The sequence below is a fragment of the Lonchura striata genome, chromosome 2 (assembly GCF_046129695.1).
Source record: "Lonchura striata isolate bLonStr1 chromosome 2, bLonStr1.mat, whole genome shotgun sequence".
Classification (NCBI taxonomy): Eukaryota; Metazoa; Chordata; class Aves; order Passeriformes; family Estrildidae; genus Lonchura; species Lonchura striata.
The window spans coordinates 41,779,921-41,802,439 of record NC_134604.1 but is presented as its reverse complement, the minus strand read 5'-3'; the positions used below and the strand labels follow the sequence as shown (position 1 = coordinate 41,802,439).

The window sequence follows — 22,519 nt, the reverse complement described above, 5'->3', positions numbered from 1 at the left end:
ATCTAGGCTAACTAACTGGCTGTCCAGGCTGTCTTCTGCCTCAGTAAAGAACCATAGGTATTCCACAGCATAATTCTTTTCCCTTTTTCAGACCTCTCTCTCAGGATGGGATGAATGATCCAATGGAAACATTTATCTCTCTTCATTGACTACTGAAGTACTCTAGACTCAGGTAACAAAAATGCCATCGTTCATATTTAACGTGCTTGCTTTGTGCTACCAGTACTATAGATTATTGTAAGTGGAATAGTGTAAAGATGCCGTTTTTACTGTGCTTATATTTTCTTTAAATTTACTCTCAGCCCTACTTGAAGTACTGTAGAGAAGTTGTTCTGCCTCCTCTCTCCCGTTACTCTCTACGAAACTACTGAGAGCCTGTTTACCTGCCTGATCTTTTGTTGCATTAGCAACTTAAAGCAGTTGGGGGTGAACAGACCATCAGTGTGGCACAAACACAAGGCATGGCTGGGAGAAGGACTCTGCTCCTGGTTTCTACTGGTGTTGCAGGAGCAGATGAAAGCCTGGCCTCAGGCAGAGACACTGTAAGCCCACAGCTGCCCAGTAAGCCAGTCTCGGAGCCTGAAAAACGGAGAAGATCCTTGGACACTAAACCAAGATTTTGTGGAGGCTTCTACGGTGGTTGTGAATTCCTGAACCATATTCCACCACCAGACAATGAAAGCAATGCAGTCTCAAGTAGAGGGCTCCACATCTTGTGTAAATCAGTCTCAGCTGAACATGATTCATCTGTCCAGCCGAAATTACTACCTTAGCTAAGGACTGGGCCCTGAAATTATTATTATTAAACTGATTATTCAAGTGTTTCTGAGGAAGGTCCAAGTACAACAGTTTATCTTAAAAACCTCAAATTGTGCAAACAGATAGAAAGAGTTCTATAATTTTCTGTATTTCTAGACTTCTGTAATTCTAATTCTAATTCTGTGATTCTGGAAATAACTACTTAAAGGAAAATAAAGAAAATTAATTTTCATTTTTATGAATAAAGTAAAAAATGCACAAATTATAACTAAAGCTCTGCTTTGGCTGCAGCTACATGAAGCCAGTTCTCACACTCTAGATTCAGTTACTCATTAGTGTCCTCAACTACATCTCCTTCAGATGTCATAGCAGATGTACTCCTGTGCTTAATTTGACTTGGTCCAGTCAAAAGAATGTGTGGATTAATGTAGCCTGCAAGCAGGAGCCTGCTGCTAAACCCACCCCTAGTGCAGGAGTAACACTTGGCAAAACTGCAGCCAAATCACCACACTAATGCACATCAAAATTACAATAAAGAACTTGTGGGACAAAGCTTCAGTATGTCAGCTTATGCCTGACTTTTAGAGATCAGTTTAAAGAGCATTTGAAGAGAACAAACTTTATAAATTTCATCTTCAATACTTGAAGGAAAACATTTTACATGACATGTAACACCTTTACATAGTACACTGAGGAATACCAAGGAAAATATTTAACACAAGATGGCAGCAAAGCTGAATTTATCTGAAAGCAGAAATACAACAGCAGCAGCAGAAGCAGCAAAAAAACCCAAAAAACAAACAAACAAAAAAACAAACCAAAAAAAAGCTTGACAAAAATCTGAATTAATTTTAGTTAAAGTACTTCTCAGGTATTCTGGCAGTTGTGCATTGCAGAGGATCTGGCCTTGAGGCTTTCCAGGTTAAACACTCTCTGAGCACACAGAAAAATAGGAAAAAAAGAAAAGTATTATGCAAATCCTAGATCAGTGTTTTTAAGCTCTGTGCTGATATGTAACACTGAGGATGGTATTCACTTCAATGTACATGTCACTAGCAGTGGAAAAACAGGAATGCAAAATATGCCACGAGCCCAATGGGCCGGTGCTGCTGAGGCATCTTCAAAATCACTTTGATTAGACCAGGGACAGCCATAGCATTGTACAAAAGAGGTTTAAAAGCCAAGGTCTTTTGCCCTAGGCTTATAATTACAGTGGACTTTTCTTTTTGCTGCCATTAGAAGCAGCACTGCTAAAAGCAGGCTAATAACTTTAAAGAAATTAATATTAAATAGAACAAAAACATATAAAAAAATATAATAGAAAATCAGCCCCTTTCAAAGAAAATTTTGGGGTGATATTCACACATAAAATGGTAGTTTATTGCACCAAACATCACAAACAATGTCTGAGGCTTTCATATAAACAATTTTTAATTTTAATAAGTGTCTTATCAGTACCTCATTCTGACTACATAATCATTCACATCAGTAAAGACTGAGGTTGGAACTTCATAATACAAAGCTACTCATCACACCAGAGCCATGAGGATTTCAACAGAGAACCCAAAACAAAGTCCAACTACTTCTTGAGACTTTATTTATTTTTATGTAGAGCTGCTGACCTCAAGACTGCCTGGTCGTTTCATTCTCACAGGAAGAAGATTGTACTTAGGTTTCGGATAGGGGAGGAATTTAACCTTTGGCCTTCAGCATATCAGCCAGAAGTCCCTGTCTCCCTGTTTTCATTTTATTTATAAGAAGATAGCATTTATTCTTCAGATTAAAGTGAACATAGTTAATAATGTAGAAAATGCAAGAAAGGGAAATTCAAATTTAATGTCCAGTGTGAAGTCTCATGGAAATGGAAATCCATGCAGTTATAGGCAGTGTTTTCCACTTGGCTGGTTTTTTTCCTTCTCTTTAAATAAACATTTAACCGACCACCCCTCACATTTCAGATAGTTTACTGGTACCATAAAGGACAAAGCAGAACTTTAGGAAGGTTTTTGCATTGTTTTACAAGCGTAACAGCCTCAGAAAGCACTGTTGGCTTGGACTAGCTTTTTAGGATCACAAGAGAAAAGCTAGCAAGATAGATTATTGTCACTTAATTTGCTTTACTGTTTATCCAGCTGTAAATTTGAACACTAATTTTTCCTTCAGAAAAAGTTTAATTTCATTATCTGTGTGAAAACCTGAGGGTTTCTTTTTCCTGGAAAAATCAAGATCTAGGAGGATTGCAAATAAGAATATGCCAGTTACTCACACTAGTATACATTAGCAACCACCTTGATCAAGATGCAGAGAACAAAGAGAAACCCAGGGCCTGAGAAGCAGATGCAAAAGTCTACTCTAAATATTATAGCCTTCTATTCACTGTATGAGTCATTAGCATCTGTACCTTAAAATTTTTCCTGAGTCTTCTGCAAAGGAGAACACACTCCACTTTCACTGACTCCCACTGTCCTAGCTGTGACCCACGTGACAATTTTTGCCAGGTTACTTCTCCCACTCTGGTTCTCAGACTGTCTTTATCCTTTGGCATAGCAAAATTAAAGGTCTTGAAAGGAAGTTCAATAGATCATTTGCTTTTCAAGTTCTACATCACAAATTTATCCTTCTTTTGCATAGGTATCACAATTTCCTCCTTCATTGCACTAACAGATTTATTTTGTTCAGAGAGTCTGTTATTGTAATTAATATTATATTCATATTATTTCCTTCAGAGAGTTTGTTAGCAAGGTGCCAGACTGAGAATTATTCAAAGATGTGACACTGTGCTGATAAATCAGAGACACAGGCAGCACATACACTACAATGTCCCACACCCATCAGAGATTCTGAGAAGGAATGTCCATATGGACACACCACCAGGCATCTTCTGGCATATGCACATTCATAAAGCACACAGAGGAAAATTAATAATATGACCATTCTTTTGATACCTGATTTTAAAGTGTTAGGCTTTCTCCTTATCTAGACCTTTCATCTAAGAATACATGCTCTTGTTTCCAACATCACTTACATAAACATGAATTTTAGAAAGCCTGTTTTGAAGTCTTTGGGTTGTTTGGTTTGTTTAGTTTTGCTTTGTTTTTAATCTCATGGTATTGATGATTTTTTTTTTTAATTAACATTTTCACATAAGGCATATTTTGCCTTATGGTTTTAGCAAATGCTCTTATTTCAGCATGTTGTATGCAGCAGACAAAAATTAAGAGATGTGAAGATTCAAAATTTTTATAACTGATGTTATAATTTAAGCTCCATCTATATCCAGATAGATTATAAATAACTTCACACCCAAAGTCAAAAGACATTACCTGCAAGCCTTATCATTACCCAGTCACCAGAGTATTTCCTATACCTTCCCCGGGGAAATCAAGTATGCCATACTGGGCTGGAATGCCTACTGATCTGAGACAGTATGGAAACTGATACACTTAAAAGTAAAATTTAACTTTTTAACTATGTGCAGTTGCACAATATTTTCCAATGTACAAGGTATTTTCAATACAGAAAGTTTCTATTACATTAAAGGGGAATAAAGTCTTTTACACTAGGGTCAGAGCTAGGTCAAGATTGCTGGATTCTTCCAGGATGTGAGAGTTTTGCAGAAGGAGACAGAGACACACACTATGGATTAATCTGTGACAGGTAGAAAAATGTTCTTATTTAGGAATCCAAGCAAAGTTTTAGTCTCTAAGATTTGGCAGCCGTATGCCATAAAGATAGTATTTCTGAAAGTACAGCTTGCTGGATCCAGGTTCATTAGTTTGCATCAATGTCAAACTTTCAGTATACAATACACTCTCATCTCACAGAAAGAAAGCATCTGAGAAGCTCTCCTTGGTGCCACAGGGTGTTAGAGATGTAATTCAACCCATTTCACAGTCAAGAGTGCTGCTTCAGTAGTTCCAAGGAAGCTGGGAGATGGCGTGGAGAGAAAGTTACACGTGTCGTGTTCCTCTTTGACAACCAGCGCTCCAGTGTGCTTAATGGGAAGGGACACATGGCACTGGAAGCTCCCTGTCAGGGGCTACAGGTACTGACTACACCAGGGAACTGGCAAGCCAGGCCTGTCTGTATGACATGAACAGTAGCAACACTACTACCAGGCCACAGAAATATGCTAGCATGTCATGAAGCTGCTTTTGGAACCGACTGACACAGTAGAGAGTTAGGAGTGCGGGATGGAAACACTGTCCAGAAGGAAATCCCAGACCTAAATATGGACACTGAAACACAACTTTATCTTACTCTTTAATGGCAAGTCAACATATGCTTTCTTTTATGTGCAAAGCAAGCTAAAGGCAAATGACTATACCACCAAAAAGATAAACTTACCTATCCTACAGAAAAATTGATTTTTCTCTTTACTTCATGTGTAACTCAGAACAATGTCTGTGTATACTGCCTACCCAGAATATTTAAATTTAAAAACTGGCTCAAAATTTAAGCCATTAAATTATGGCATTAGGAAACATCGATTATGTGCTGCACAGACACAACATTACATGATGTCCCATTAAAATGTTACACACACTTCAAGTCATCAGACATTTCACTTCACAGTAGATACTAAACTCTTACATAATCTTTCAATAAACATGGAAAGTGCCCAAGCCAAGATCTTAATGTCTGTCTATATACAAAGAACCTGCATTCAAAACTTAAAAAGGCAGCAGAAAGCCTGATATTTTAAATTCAATGTTCAGCTTTAAATGCATGCATTCTAAAGAAAATAAAACATAAAACTTACAGGTTCTACAAATTCAAATTTCTTTTTCTCTTGTACTTCTTGGATTTTAAAAACATATTCTAATGATGCTTCATAGAAGTTTTGATGTTCTCTGTCAATCTGTGTATCAGCCTAAAAGTCAAAATTAAATATGGACAACATTAGTTTAGTCTTTTTATTGCTTTAAAAACAGGTTGTCATCAACAAACAGATCTTCCATAAGAGTACTGTAAAAGTTTCATAGAGTTCAGTTTTCTTTCTGAAAATTAGAATACTTACTTTAAAAAGTTAAATGCAAGTTTAAGAAGCTAACATTACACATTTTAGCCTATGCCTTTTACTCGCTCTTTTTTGGTTTCTTCTTTCTTTTTGCTCTTTAATATTCTAGTTTTTAGGAGAGCCTGGAGGGAAAGAAAGGTGGCAGCACGTACTTGGTATACGTAAGTTTAGAAAAGCAAATAGAAATGAGCAGCATAGGAATCAAGGACAGACAAAAAGATAATTATTTCTATTGAAATAATTATCATATGCACTGAAATTGTATCTATTTCTCAGGTTCAAATACTTTCCCAAAACCATATTTTCTTTCTTAAATAAGCTGTCTTTAACAATGACATCTTGGAACTTATTATTTTATAGTATGAGTCATATGTTCTTGGAATGTAAACATATTCAAATTCCTAACCTCATAAATCAAATATATTTCAAGTTTTAATTTTCAAGTGACAGAACTATAAGGCAATACTTGTCAGAAATGCCTGACTAATACCACCCAGCATGAAGATCCACTATCAGAACAGTGTCTTCTGCCTAAATAGCACAAGAATTAACTCTTATCAGCTGATAAAGAGTAATAGGCTTTTATCCTCAATTTAAATAATCCACAGGAGAGGGAACTGAGAGACAAGCAGTGCAGCATGTAGATAATGTTTAAAGAAGACATGCAGATTCCATTTTAATTCATTCTTCTTCATAACAAATCATATTCTCAAGCAAATCCCTTTTGGGCTGTATTAGTTAGATTTTGCTCTTTGGTCAAAATATTACTGCAGATTAACAACATGGATGAGATTGCCCCACCTATTTTTGATGTATGTCAGTTAAAATACAGAAGGATACTTCTGTATGTTCTCTAGTTTAATTCTGGCATTAAAAATAACAAATGCAGGGAAGTTGGGAAAACTTGATGCTGTCTTCCCTTGACAACAAACTATAAACCAGCAAACACATCATAAAAGAGATTTAGTACTTTTAACAGTAAAAAAGCAAAAAGTCAGTGTTTTCCTTCAGGCATGATCTGGCCATCAATAGCACCATATATAATTAAGATTGCTTCTCTACTCAAGGACAAGCTACTATTGTGATGTGGCTGTACATGTTTTTAACAATACTGAGCCATCTCCCTAGGCCAGTGTTCTAACCTTACTTCAAAACACGGGCCTCAAGGATATGTTACAAATATTTCAATACCAGCATTTCCTTCCTGTGTCTATTAAAAAAAAATCAGTAAACTAATAATATGAAACTGAAATCAAGCACTCAAAATTCCAGTAATGAACTACCTCATGAACTACCTCATTCTACCTCAAAATTAACTCTGCCATTTGCCATTCATATAGTGTGTTTGGCTAGTGTTTTCCCTGATAGTCTGTTAATATCTTTCCCTGATAGCTTTATTTCACAATAATAATCTATCACAAAGACAGTGCTACATAACTGAACAGAAGCAGTTGCCACCACTGTGGGACATGATGCAGCAATGCCTTGCTCACAAATTCCATCAAATAAGCACTTGAAACAGATCTAAGCTCTCTCATTTAATTGCATATATATAATGAAATATAGTTTTAGAAATTGTCTCTTTTAGGCTTTGCCTCAGAAAAAGTATTTATACACCTAATTAAATCCCTCCCTACTCTGCACAGCATTTAAGCAGGTTGCAGTTGTAATAATACTTACAACAATCAAGTCCCATCTCAAATATGGTTTAGGGCCATAATCACCACCAGTAAAAGGGAATATATCCTGCAGAAGCTTATGCATTTGTGTTAACACCAAAGGATTCAGATTTGTAGGAATTGCTTTGAAAGTGATCTTAAAGTTTCAATAGCTGAAAGTATTTTCATGTTTTTCTGTAACTTCAAACTGCATGTAAAAAATAGAGATCTGATGGATATGATTTTGAGTCTCTACCTGTATGATATATAATTATAGTGAGTAATATTTTCATTGATGTAGGCTATCACCTCAATATATATATACTAGAACTTCATGTAAACTTGGAGACTGATTCTGGAACAGATTTCAGAGAAATACAATCAGAAGTTCATTACATTTCTCACATCACTCAATTCTGCCCATTTTCTCCTCCATCGTAGGCTTCTGTAGGCAGTGAAGAGATGCTACTATGAAGTTTCTTTTTTATCCTAAAGGGAAAAAGCCAGCCACCTGTGTAAACTGCACCAGCAAGTCTTGTAGGCTCTTAAAATATCCAACATATTTCAGTTAGGTGAATATATGCAAACTACTCTCTACAGAACATGTTTCAACCATCAAAACTTCAGATACCTAATTAAGGTGGTCTCAATTGTATTCAAGTGAGGTATGTAAAAGAACCCAACAGCGTACAAGATCTTTGCTCAGCCCAGCACTCTTTAACCCACATAATGTGGTGAGGTATCAAGAAACCTCATCAATTCAAGAAAACAGTATTTTTCCCATGTATCAGTCAAAAAACAGTATTTCCACCTCCCTGAACACATGATGTTGGCTTGAGGCATGACTTCCCATCTCCTGCCCTGGGCACCAAAGCCGGAGCTGCCAGCACTGCTTGGTTCTTTGCTCATGCCCTGTTCTTCTGTGGGCTGCTCCAACAAACCCCATCCTGGGCTATAAATGGGGCTCAACCAAACCTCTCGGGATGCAAATCAACAACTCTTAGATTTCAGGTCAGGAATGGAGCTTGGCCTCCTTTTACTTACAATGTGGACACAGGCCAAAAGTCTCAGGTTAACAATTTTGGTACTGATTTGCTATTGTACCTTCTACGTACGGTGGGTCTATGTTGCTGATTCAGCACATCTACGGTGATAGAAAACTGGGGAAGACAGAAATGCCAAGCTATGCCCTTTATCCTTTACAAGGGAGGCATCAAGAAATCAGAAAACCTCAGCCTCAGTTACCAGATTTTAAATCTAGATATGTCACTTAAGGACACACTGGAAAAAATTATCCTGGTTTTCCATTAGTTTATAGATGTGAGCCAAATCCACTGTTATTCTACCATAGTTTATTAGATTTACAGTTGTTACTTTGCACTTCAGCTGCTGCTTTTAAAAAGAAATTATTTTCATGTCTCAAGAGTAAAATGTTTATTTTATTTTGCTTCTATTCTATAACAAATTAGTGTTTAAGTTCACTTTCCCCCAATTTGGTAAGAATTTGTTTTTTTTTTTAAGCTGGGACTTGGCCACTAACAGAACTGCTTCTTCATCAATACATAAGATATTTGGGAAAAATGAAGGCCCTGACATACAAGTGGAACAATAAACTAATCCTACATAACTAATGTCTTAAATAGACTGATTATTTTATTGACAGCAACACCAATTCAGCCATATAGACATTAATAGAAATTTTTAATTTCTAAGCCTTATTTTATTTGAATTATAGTATTATTTATAAACATGAAAAAAGAATCCTATGACAAATGATTAAGTGATGGTCACACCTTTGGTGAAAATTCCATCTGAAAACTAACCTCCATGATTTAAGATTCATAATGACAACAGTAATCCAATCAAAATGATTTTTAATTACTTTTGGCACAATTCCCAAAGTGTCATTGATATATTGCTGGGTTTATTATAAGTTCCTTCAAAAACAAGTCATATTAATTTCTATCAGCATACTGAAAAGCCCTGGAATCCTCCTGTTAAACCAAAAGTGTTCTTTTTTTTTTTTTTTTTTTTTCCTTTAAACAGAAAATAATTAATCCTACAGACTCTTCAAAACTGAAGTTTTAGATACAATTTCAGGGAAATTTCAGGTACCTCAATATCAGAATAAGATGAAAAAGAGGAAAAAAGAAGCAGAAAAACACATCATTAAAGTGAATTCAGTTCAGTCTTTTGTATTAGAATTTATGTGAAATAGAAATTCAGTTTCATCAGTTAATAGATTAAATAGCAAATCTAAAAGCAATTAATTAATTTGCTTTCCAGTATTCCACATGTAGGTTATAAAACACACACTTTTATTGTACTAATATAATTCCACTGTTGCAACTAATAAACATTAGCTGTACATGAAATACATAAACTTGCAAACATAGAATATTGCTTTGTTCAAATGTTTAACTCCTATTTGGGTCCTATTCATCTCAGTCAAGAATTTACAGTCAGAACAAGCGTGACCAGAAACCACCACAATTTCACATTAAGTAAAATACAGCATGTCTTGAAGAGAACCAGTTTGTTATCATGATTTCTATGCAAATGTGAAATTAGGTAAGAGTGTGTTCAGTTCTTACATCTTGCAAATGAGATTCTTTCTTCTTGGCTGACAAATTTAAGTGCTTCTCTAAGATGGAATAATATTTCTCACTTTCCTTGTCAAATTTCTTCTTCCCATCCTGAAAAACAAAACATTCCCAAGTAAAATATTTGACTAAACATTATAGCTAACTTAAATTAAAAGAAGTAACAGGTGCCAAAATATGCCTCACTATTAAATCACTTTTGTTGGATCCAGTATTCTAAGGGTTTAATTCTTAAGTGGAAATAAAGATAGTAGGAGAACTGCTTCAATTATTAAAAGCAATAGTAAGCAGGATTTTTCTCATAAATAACAAACCCATACAACAGACTCATATGGTTTCCCACAGTAAATATACTATGCAAATATGAGATTTGATATAAGTGGTACCTTTTTAAGCAGACACTTAATTCAAAATAATCTTCCCTAAGTTTTCTATGTGTATCTGCCAGTTTTTACAAAAAAGAGCTCAATAAACAAACAAACAAAATCAAAATCACAAAAACCCAAACAAACAACAAAAACCCCAAATACCTCCCCCCACATTCAACAAGCAAAAAATCCCCCAAAAATCTAAATATCCTCCCCCCCGTATAAAAAATGTGATAAAGACATAGTCCTATTCTTTGCATTTAAGACTAATACACTTATTTTCCACCCACTCTCCTAAATAGGAGGATGATGGAAAAGCATATGTGTGGTTGCAAAATGAAATTGGTCCAAAAGTCTGTTTCCAATAATATTTTGATGTGTCTGAATATTTAAGCTTGTTTCATTTAAAAGTTATCCTGACTTTTTCCTTTCCCACTCCTCTTTGTTTTTCCCATCATGCGCAGCCAAGCCTCACAATTTATACTGTAGAACTATTTTGGTACATAATACAAAAGAAAGCTACTACTTTGAGTAAATTAAGAAACATCTTATTTTCTGCAAACAATTTCAGAACTCATACTTCAAAACTTTTAAAATCTGCTGTTCTGAAATTTAAATCTGAAATTTAAGAAAAAGATAGGTTTCCCAAAAACTTTTCCATTCTTCAAGGAGTGCCAAATTTCAATAATAGGAGAGCTGATTGAAGTTGATATCCCATCAGAGTATTATTAATGATAAATCTATAACTTTTAATTAAAAAATTATATATCCCTAAATCAAAGCAACTTTCTGCCAGTGATTTTTATAATCGTAGTTAAGTCCCAATGATTAATAATTTGAATATTTGGAGAAAAAAAAAGAAGTTTCAACACAAATAGTCCTACTTACACATGTGCAAAAGATATTAATGATAGAAAAACCAATTACTGGACATCATGCAGGAACATCAGGTCATTTTAAGAACTGTAGTGATTCTCTCCCTGACCTCTTTCTCTCTAGAAATTTTTTTCATAGAAAAACAAATAACTGGCTTGCATTGTAGCACCACCCTGTTTTCCTTAGTCATATAATGGGAAAGTCAGGTCCATCAGAGAAATAAGAAATAGGAGGAAGATTTTAATGACATTAATTAAAACTTATCAACCAGCTGCAACAACAAACCACTTAATGATTATCTCCAGTGACTAAATCTTACCACAATAATTATACTAGATTGTAAAACACATCATATAATTTCTACCCTGCAAAAAGTTCAAATATATTTAGTATGAAAAATATGCACAATATTTTTACTACTTCACAACAGAGAAGTATCTTCAAAAGACACCAGAAGGAAAAGAAGGCACTTGTCCCAACAAAAGATTAAATAACAATATAGAATAACTTCTAATGTGTTTGTTCTATATTTAATTATGGATAAGTAGATACCAGGACAAAAAGGCAAAAGAGGAAAAGTAAAAGTTTGTATTTTGTTTAGCAAGTGAAAAGAAGCTGTAAGAATTATCTTCCAGAATCTTTCCCAAACACATTCTTAAAAGAGAGAAGGAAGAAGGCCAGAGTTGTGACAAATAAATGAAAGGCGCAGTTAGCTAATTATTGTCTTATCTTCTGAGACAATTATATTATGTTTTGGACTAGAAATATGAATCAGATTATTTTAAAGTCCAAGTAACAAAGGTGTTGAAGTCATCAACTTCAGGAAATACTCAAGTTAAAGACAAATGTGATGCAATAAAAAATGTCAAGCGAATTATTTTTTAGGTGTTTTTTTCTCCATGTAATTGCAAAGTGGGAAAGGAGTCTGCCTGATAGCAGTATTTAAGCTGTTGGTCACAAGCTACTGGAATTCAGTGGTGGATACCCTGTCCACTAGACCACCTACCTCAGAAGATAACTTGACACAGCCTTTGACAATGAGGCTTGGGTGCCGATAGCACATACTGCACATTTGGACTTGATATTGTGTTTGCCTCTGCTGTCTCAGATGTCAGAATAAAGGAACGAGCCAAGGAGCCATGGCATGGGCAAAGCTCCCGCAGGATTACCTGTTTCAGACTGGGATCACCCAGCCCAGCCAGCTCTTCCATCCTTCCTTCCTTCCCTAACAGATTTATGGTTTTCATCGTGCCTTGTGAACTATTTGTCTCAGAACCAGGGTGATCAATAGGTAATGAATAACCCAAAATCTGGTAGCCACTTGAGCTCATGTTGACACTAATGTACCTTTTACTAACAATAGCTGGAAAAAAGTCTGAAGTCTCACTGCCTGGTGAGAATCAAAGAAAAAGGTGTGACAACAGGGCTTTGCCATCTGAAATACCTACATACAGCGCATCAAATACATGTCAATGCCAAGAGGGGACTATTGATATACCTAATGTGGCTCCCATTGCTTTTATTTTCTGCTATGATCTATACCAAAACCTGTAAATTACATATCACATTGTCTCTTTATACATATAAAAGTAAAACAAAAAAAATAAATTATCACATCTAAACAGATTAGCCTCCACTGCCTGCCAAGAACAAGAAAAAAACAAGTTCAAACAAACTAATTATGCTTTTAAGACATATTGTATCTCATGTGAAGCTTCATAAAGATCTCCATGGCACCATCCATAAGAAAACAAGGAATTTGAAGGCTCTCATGGTCTTCTGCCAGGTCTCTCCCAGACTACACCTCTACACTGCCACAGATCTGCTCAGCCTCCACAGTTTTTTATAGCAGCTACGTTAAAGAGAAAACTATAAATTGGAGCTTGTCTGTCACCAGGACAACTTCTGGCCCAAGTGCAGTGTTTTCAGAGACAGCACATCTGATCAACTCCTTCCTCCTTTTCCAGATTTTAACTGAATAAGACCTTCTTCCTTCAAAGGTAGAAGCTGACAAAGTAAGAAGACTAACAGAAGTAAAATGCGAATAAAGATCTCTTGGCAAATTGGACTGCATTAGAGTCTCTAACTGGCGATACTCCTGGGAATAAGTTTGCAGCAGGACAGTGTTTCTGCCATTGGTCTGATTACTCAGACATACTTCTGGGAAAAGTATAAAAATACTGGCCCCAACAGGTGAGTGAGCTTCCTTTGCTTGGAAGGTCCTCCACTGTGCCGGTAAAACCCACATATTTGGATGTATTGAAGCCTCTGAAATCTGTTTACTTAATACAAATTAACAAAAAAAAGGATACACTCAGAAGCAGGTGATTCATGATCTGGATGAGAATAAACAGTTTATGCCAAAATAGCTCTTGTCTCACACACTCAGTCAGTGACTCACAGCACACAGGCACATCCTAAGTGGAGACACTGACTCAGCTTATTCCTGCTTTAGCCTGTTCTTCTGCAGCCCTCAAAACACTTTACACACAGCCACTGCCCAAACAAATTATCTGAATCCTGGTCCTAGCAATCTGTGCCCACAAGACTGAGAAATCTACTTTTCCACTTTCCACTTTTCCACTTTCTTTTCAAAGAAAGTTTCCATGCAAAAACATCTCCTCAAAGTTTAGGAGAGAGAGACTTGCTTTTGCTTAGATTCCATATTGGATCAAACCCCAAGCAGAAGAGACGTGGTTGGATAAGAAAGCTTGTGCTGTGCTGTTACCAGAACAGACTGCACCAGCCATGACACAAAGCTTAAGGCATGTGGACACAAGGAAGATGCTAATTCCTGACCTCTGTACTGCCTCTTATTCCCTTCAGACTCTAGCTTTCTTTCATCCTTGCACATCTTTCCTGAAGTAAACTTCATCCTTTCTCTTTCCTCTGGAAAAGTATCAACCATTTCTTCCAAAATAATCACTAGAACATAAGATAAAAACTCCCAACCAAAATCCCTGTGAGATAATTGGAAGGGTGCAATAAAAAAAAAAAAAAAAACTAAGCACAGAAAAAGGGAAATTACATAATATTAATCCTTGGCATATTTTACACTGATATAAGTCAGTCATGTAAGTCATACACTGATATAAGTCATCAACACCTTTTGTCTAGACTAAGCCCTGCAGATTCTAAACACTGTAAATGTCTCTGAACAGTTGTTTAACCATTCTCAGGTGTGTCAAGCCTTATACCAGTTCAAAAATATTTACAGTTTGAAATGCTTCAAATTTCTAGGAACCCCATTAGGAAAGCCCTTAACCACACAGTTGCCTTACAGCATTTAATGGAGCCTTACTAACTGCCAGTACCCTCTTGAGAGTCTTAAGTCATGTAGTACTGGATCCAGGTTTAATTCCTGGTTTTATTCTCTCTGCTTAGATTTCCTGCATAGTTTTATTTCAAACTGATTAGAAAACCTCAAAAATTATCTTTTCAGAAATGAATTTTGCTTGAGATATTTCTAATTATAGGCATGCCAGTTAGAAGTTTAACTCAAAATATGTTCTCGTATTCCTCTTGTTTTACAAATATTTATGGCTGTGAAAAGTCCAGAGACCAATTGCTGAGAAGTTTATTAAGAAGTTAACTCAAGTGAGTTAGATAGTTTTTCTCCTGTTCAGAAAGATTTTGATTGCAGGCTGTAACTAATCATATACGTGCTACAAACCATTGGCATGGTTGCCACAAATTTTACCCACTAGCTGTATTTTTAGATACAAAGCATAAATCAGTGTTATATTTTAAAATTGGTTTTCCTTTTCTAGAAGAAATATCAAAAAATCTGGTATTTTTATAGTGGTCTACCACTACTTTATGCAGTATTTAATGTCAAAACTGTTACATGTATCATCAGAGTAATTACATAAATTATTCCTCTTTATTTATCCAGAAAGAGCCTCTGCTGTCCTCATTCGCTTCCTTTTTTTTTTTAGTTGCAATAATTTTGGTGTTATATTCATCTATTAGCTACATCTTGTATCTGTCCGTAAAGAAATTTTTAAACTCTTTGTTTGTTGCAAAATTAATATTTAACACTTTAAGAACCTAATCCTTAAAAAATCCCACCAAAATATTATCCTTGTTGAAACCATAAAATAAACATGTTTTGCAAGAAATTATTTTAAAAGGATCAAGAAAAGAAATTAAACCAAAAATCATTGCAAATAAACTATTTGGAAAAAAGAAGTCAGTATTTTGAAAAGAAGAGAATACCTTAATTAGAAAGCAAATGAACATTGTGAAACATAGCCATGATGATTTCTTTCTTCCACTCACCCAGAATGAGTACATCTTTTTTTCACCAACTCAAACTCAGGTTTAGAAACTGTAGAAACTGGCACATAAATACAGGAGTAAGACTTGAATATAGATCAAGCTAGACACACTAGTCTGAAGAACCTGATGGCAACAGTGAACTCTGCGAAGATCAATAAAGCCACATCTCTTTTCTTTCTCTTTGAAAACAACTGCAAAAATCTTGATTTTTGCAACAACAGACCGGAGATGGTTCATGGCTAGAATGTTACCCTTCAAATACGTTTTTTTCAAAGCCACCTTTTTCGTTACCTCTCAAATAAAAATTCAAATTGTATTTTAACAAAGTGGGATTCTGTTTGGAAATGTAAGTTTGGGGACCATGTCTTACTAAGTAGCAGGACAAGCAAAAGTAGAACTGTAGTCTAGAAAATAAACAAAACTTAGATTTGGAAAGACTGATTTGAGCAAAGATCCTATGGACTTCCCGGAAAATGTAAAATCTCACAGTCTGTCAACTCCTCCTTTGAGGAGAAAAACAGTAAATTCACCTTCCATTTCATGTTGCCTGAGGTTTTGTTGAGTATTTTCATGGAAGTAGTTGGTGAATTGCTGGGTTTTGGTTGATTTTACCAATTTGTTTGAAATTATCATTGGTATCTGAGACCACAGAGTGCATTTTGATAGATGTCTGGATGGGAAGAATTTCTTTTTGGTAGAAGTTTTGGTTTGTTATGTGAATCCTAAGGGTCCAAGATAAGTTTGAAAGACATCACAAGCTTTTTTTTCCCCAGAATAACATTGAAAAGGTAATAGAAAAGTCCTTCCCTCCTCTTATTCCTCCAAAACAGAATTTAATGTACTGTTAGGCTATAGGGTTTCCCTAAATCCAGAAGAAAGTCAAAAAAGTTAAAAGACATAATTTATGTATCGTTGGCAAATAATATGAAGTGAAGCAAATTTGTACCAGAGTTCATAAAGAAATCCTTGTTGATCGACATAAAATAGGGTTAATATAGAAATAAATTATATCTTATGTCCTCATAACTGCTAGTGAAAACACTTCCAAATTGAAGCAGAATGCATCATGTATAAAATTAAATTTTTAAATGACTATAAATCTTAAAACCAATTCTTTACTAAAAAAGAACAACCATATGCAAACCATGATGATCCAGAAAACAATATCTTGTAAGACACAAATAATTATAATAAAAAGAACATATTGCAACTATGAAGTACAACAAAGCAATAAACTGGGAATACATGACTGTTTAGTAGCATTAAAGCTATGAAGACAAGCATTAGAAACTGGCAGTTAAAAAAATAACCTCAATTAAAATCAGGTAAGGAATATATAAAACTGAAATATATTTGAAACAACCCAAAACTAATTTAAGTTTAAATGGAGTTCACATCTGTGTAAAATACAGAATAACCTTGCAAGAGATAATTTACTTTAAGGTTCATAAACTTCTGAAGAAAATTTTCTCTTCCTTCTGCAATGCCTTTAGAGATCCAAATATCAGGTACTTTCAAAAGCATATCCTGGAAAAGGAGAATCCATTTCCTAATAATCCCTATGTAATTCCATCAGATGTTTTCAAATCAAAAAGTAGATACTATTAGATGAGAAAATGTGTTTGTAGGATGCCACTTGTTTTTCTCCAAAAAATTCCCTTTTGAAATCGAAACAAAAATATTAGAAGTTCCCAGCATTGCTGTGAAAAGACATGCACACCTGCCAGTACTGTCAGGTCACAAAGCAGGACATATTAGACTCCCTGTTATTTAACTGAAGAGCTGTCTTGAGTTTATTTGGCATTTGCTGATTCCAGGAATAGCTGCTCTGTGTCTGGGAATCTGCAAGATCCCTGCCCAAACAGCAGGACTGGTAAGTCTACATACGTAATCCAGTTTTATTGCTTTACTGTCTACTAAATATAAAGTACTTTTGCTAGAAAAGCTTACTTAGGATATTATCAAGTTACTGCTTAAATAATATGGAGAAGCCTACTAGAACATCAGAAACTGTCTGACTTTTCTCTGCATCAGGTTTAGCATAGCCTTCTGAAGTTTAAAATATTTTATGATAACAGGAAGAGTTTTGTTCCTGTACAACAGCTTGTGACTTTAAATGATTTCAAATAAAAAACAAAGTTAGCCATGCTCTTTAGGAACTCATGAAGAGGCCACTTCATCTGCACAGTTTGCAACATCTTTGCTTTGTGCACTGAGAGCAAAGATAAAGAAAAAAGCTGCAAAGAACATAATGTCATTCATATAAAGCAATTCCAACAGACCAGCTTAGAACTTCACATACTCACTGCTTTATTTCAAAAGCGGCAGATAAAAATATCTCTCTCTTAACTAGTAATTTCTTTTTTTAAGCACTCTTTGGGAATCTCCCATCCATGCCAACCAATCAGCCAACACCACTGATCCCAGTGTGCCAGCAGCACATTCAGCCCCGCTGATGGTCCCAGGGCACCTCTGACGTCATCGCAACAGGACTCCAGTGCTGACCTGAGGAAGAACTTGAGGCGTGCTATGAGAAATTTTTTAGATTAATACACACAATTGGAAACTGTGCTGTTTACAGATATTTTTGGGGAAAAAAAAGGAAACAGTCTAAGGTCAATGTCAGAAGTGATTTTGTTTTGTTTTGTTTTGAAAGCATCTATTTTCAGAGTCCATTTTACAACACTGATAAAAACACACAAACTATCACGTTGGGGTGAAAAGTTAAGCCTCCCCAGTGGCATTGTTAAGCTCACCGAGGCCTCTCAGATTGCTTCTTGGGGGTAGATGTTTAATCTTCTCTCAAGACAAGAATCTGAGACCACCCTTGCTTGGCAAACTCCACAGGAACAAATGGTTCTGTGGTAGCTACTATAACCTGACGGGTCCTGAAATAACAAAACTGCTTTATTTGGTGGAAAGTGATCTCTTGATGCTCCCATATCTACCAAGCCACAATAAATTTTCAAGCAATGATGTCCATTTTTGTTACAGTACAGAAAGGATACTTCCCAGATACAATCACCCACTTCACTTTGGAATAGAGCTATTTTAGGGTTAGCTATACCAAAAGGAAAGTTGCTATATTGGCAGGAGATTAAAATTCGTATATTCTCAGGCCCCTGCAGAATCTGCTGCATAGACAGAACAAGATATTAGATATTAGAAGGGAAACCTATGGTAATACAGCTGATGATATGATTTTCTATTTAGAATGGAAAAAGGCCACTCCACCATTTGTATGGAATAAAGACCCATAGACCTCACATCATCTGAGAATTGTCCAAACAATGTCCAAACTGAAACTATAACTGTAACTATTTTTGTGCTGTTAACTACACCATGAAACACAGGGAAGCAATGCAGAAAGAGATGTTAATTTTTCCCCAAACTGCTAAAGAAAACCCCAACAAATAACGGAGTAAGATTAACAGATGAATTCATACGCATGTATGAGACCTCATAACTTAAGCATTAAGTGTTCAATACAGCTGTGGCACTATACAACACCCACAAGCACAATTCTGAAGTAATCCCTGTTGGGCAAGAGAACACAATTGCCTTTGTCAAAACATAATGAATTTGGTTTGATAAAGGATGCTAAAACTCAGGACGGAGTCTAGTTTTGAACAAGGGGAGGAAGAGCAGGGGACTAGGTGCCTTTGAGCTGGTGAATGAAGATTGACACTTTGTGCAGAGAGCAGAATACCAAACTCTGCTTACTTTAAGTCCTGTCCTGCTCTGTGCCTGGGCAATTGGCCACTTCCTGTATTTCTCTTAAATCCTTCTTGAGACTTTTAAAGTCTCATCAACAACCTTGAGACTTGTTTTTCAGGTGTGGGAACATGATGCTGTCCACGCTGTGGCCAAGAGCAAGGCTAGAAAGAACTCAACAGGGGAGTAGAGCTACTGCACTCTGCAAAATCCTCCATGCCCTCAAACACTAAAAAGTTTAGTTCCCCTGTGAGCTGGAAATTAAGTTTGTAGGTCGATGTCTTTGTTCATACTTTTGATCACAGCTCAGGAGTCCAGTAGGATTCTAGCAGCTGTGCAGGGTCAGGATGAAACTTTCCTGAGTCCTTCCTGTGACACACACCACAATAGGCTGTAGCAGATTATCAAGAAAAAAAGCCTTTATTTAATTAGAAGATGTCCAAGTTTTCTTGCTTTTTTACATTCTTTTGTCCTTTCTCAGTAAAAAGGCTGATACTACGTAAGTTTTAAATTTTTTTTTGCTTTACTAGCTATAGATTAAAAAAAAAATATTATTTTTGCCAAGAAAATACACTGCATGCTCACTTAAACAATTCCACCAATTCACACATTTATTCTAAGCCTTAATTCTTAAATGTTATGGCAGAATAGTAAATTATTTTCCAATTTACTATAGGGGACTAAGTCATTTATCCTTAATTTATATCTGTTTTCTTTATGATGCAAATTAGAATCTTATTAAACTGCAGAAAAAATGAAGCTTCAGAAACCAGTTTTAGTCAGTGAGCCAGTTAATCACACTCACTTATAACAGAGAGGCTGCATTTAACAGAATTTATTAAAACTGATTATGCACATAACATTAACTGTTTTCCCAAACACCTGTAGTTAACACACTGAACCAACAGTTTGTAATCACTGTGTCCACAATCTTTTAGTTATGAGATTTGTGTTTTCACTCTCCTCTTTTAAAAGAATACAATAAAAGTGAAACAAGCTTTTAGGATTGTTGTCTTTTTTTTGTTTGTTTTTCTGTTAATTTCCTAAAAGTTTATCAACTTTGAATGAAACAGTAATTGAAGCAAACTGCAATGAGAAAATAATTTTGTTTCATTTGCATGGGCTGCCCCAAGAAGACCAGTCACTTCAAAAAGACTCTCCGTCAAGGGGCTCAGCCAGTGTTGTCTTCCAGTTTAATAGTTTGGCTCTGCACAGGAGAAAGTAAGACTTTCTTAGATTAAATGTATGCATACAGGGCTCTTCACCACTGTTTTTGAAACTTCCCAAATATTTCCCATACACAAGTATAGACAAAGCAATGGTTAATCATATTGGCATTGCAATTATTTTGTTTATGGCAAAAATAGGTCTTTCATTGCTTGATATTTCCCTACATTTATTTGAATAAATAAGGGAAAATGCATTTGATCTATTTTAAAAATAATTTTGTATTATACGTTTTCATTAAAGGCAAGTTCTGATTTCTCATTTCTTGCATTTGATAATGCTAGTTTAAGTAAAATATCAGATTAGACAACCTATATGGGATTATTTCTCCATTTAAAATGTTCTAGGACCAAAATCTTGAAATGAAATGTATTTACTAGTGCAATTCACAACTTTCACCAAAACTTGAGTATTTATTTAAGTAAATGAAAACTTGAATATTTATTTAAGTAAACGAAAAGCTAGAGAGAGTTTTTACTTCACTATCTACCAGACATAGATGCCTATAAACCTATAGAACCTAAAGAGATTGCCATGTGTTATTTATCAGTACAGCCGACTTTTTGGTATACAGCTGTCTCATGAACATTGAGTAGCCTCAGTTCCTCATGCTCAATTATTTAATCTTACACTTTATTCCAAGTCCTCCAGCCCTCCTCTGCTATCTCAGCAACCTATAGCAATACCACCAGATTTTTTTTTACCTGGTCATTACCAAAAATAAAACAACAGACTGATCTAAAATTGCCCCATGGGATCTTTCACTGGTGACTTTGGTCTAACCAGACAGTCCCTCCCATAAACAAAACTCCCTGCCCTTTTCCCATGAGCTAGTTCCTCTGACAGACTGGGTTTCTCATACTAAGCCCCATCTAAACTACATTACAGTGACTCATGTAAAGTGTTATAAAAGTCTGGTTGAAATAGAAATAATTTTGATCCCCTGTATTTCCTTGCCTACAGAATAAATTATCAAAAAAGATATCAGGTTACCAGTAGTAACTGGTTTTGAGAAACTCTAGCATTTTAAGTCCAAAAATTTGGCCATCAATAATTCCCCTTGTCTCTCCTCTCTTTGTGCTTCCTTCTCCTGGCCCTCTCCTTCCGCAGTTCAAACTTACATTAATACACACCAAATCTAGGCTGCAAATACCAAACACCTTGAGTGACAGACACCACTTGTAATGAAACACCTGCTACCGTACCTACTACAGCAAGTAGTAGGTACAGCAAGCAGGTACATTTTTCTCAGTTAAAGGACAACAAGTGCTATGATTTGATCAGATACTGAGGAAACTGGTTCACCAAATAGGGCATTCTAGTATTTCTAGCCATCTTAGATACGTATCTGAAATTCTGCTTTGACAGCCTTCTGATAGACCTTAAAAAATGAGAGGTTTTGTTTGTTTCACGCTCTTCAATTTCCAGACAATCCAAATTAAACACAGAGAGAACATGCTACCTCCTGCATGCCTACATGTGAAGATAAGTATGAGCAAAGATGTGGGAAAATTAATCCCAGCAGTGAATATGGATTTGTTTCCCAAGTAGAAAGGAATTCACTGCTTTGAATAAATAAATGAAATTAAATAATGATAAAAACTAACCCTCCTGGACATAATCAATTATTTTATGAAACAAAGAGATGGAATTGTAAGGATGAAACAAAACTCTCCTTTTAAGTCTTAAAACCAAAATTGCTTCTGTTGTCTTTGATCTGATTTAAGTTGTATTAAAGGTCAATGAATATCGGAACAAATATTGGTAAATATTGTATTCAATGGATAAAAAGAAAGAGGAAGGTTTGGCTTTATTGTCCATAACACATCACACAATGAGCTCACCAGAATTACCAGCTGGGGCCTTGCAAACCACATTGACCAAATAAGGCAAAAGGCTTCGTGCTTGGAATCCTTTCCCAGTTACCTCACCGGCTTCTGCTCGCCTTGCTACAATAATTAGAGAGGTCATTTTTTTAAACTCAGATGGAGTAAATCAACAGGCTGTCCAATG

The 22,519-nt window shown here is 35.6% G+C and overlaps 1 protein-coding gene across 3 annotated transcripts in view; it reads right to left on the bottom strand.

Annotated features, from left to right (window-relative positions):
- The window catches only part of ARHGAP42 (Rho GTPase activating protein 42), a 139,135-nt gene that overhangs the window by 36,934 nt on the left and 79,682 nt on the right, over positions 1–22,519 (bottom strand). For all 3 annotated transcript variants that reach the window (XM_021529328.2, XM_077781342.1, XM_021529329.2), the window contains exons 5-6: positions 10,032–10,133; positions 5,522–5,632 (exon numbers count right to left, since the gene is read on the bottom strand). In XM_021529328.2, coding sequence (XP_021385003.2) covers positions 5,522–5,632; positions 10,032–10,133 — 213 coding nt within the window. The remainder of the gene's footprint in view (positions 1–5,521; positions 5,633–10,031; positions 10,134–22,519) is intronic.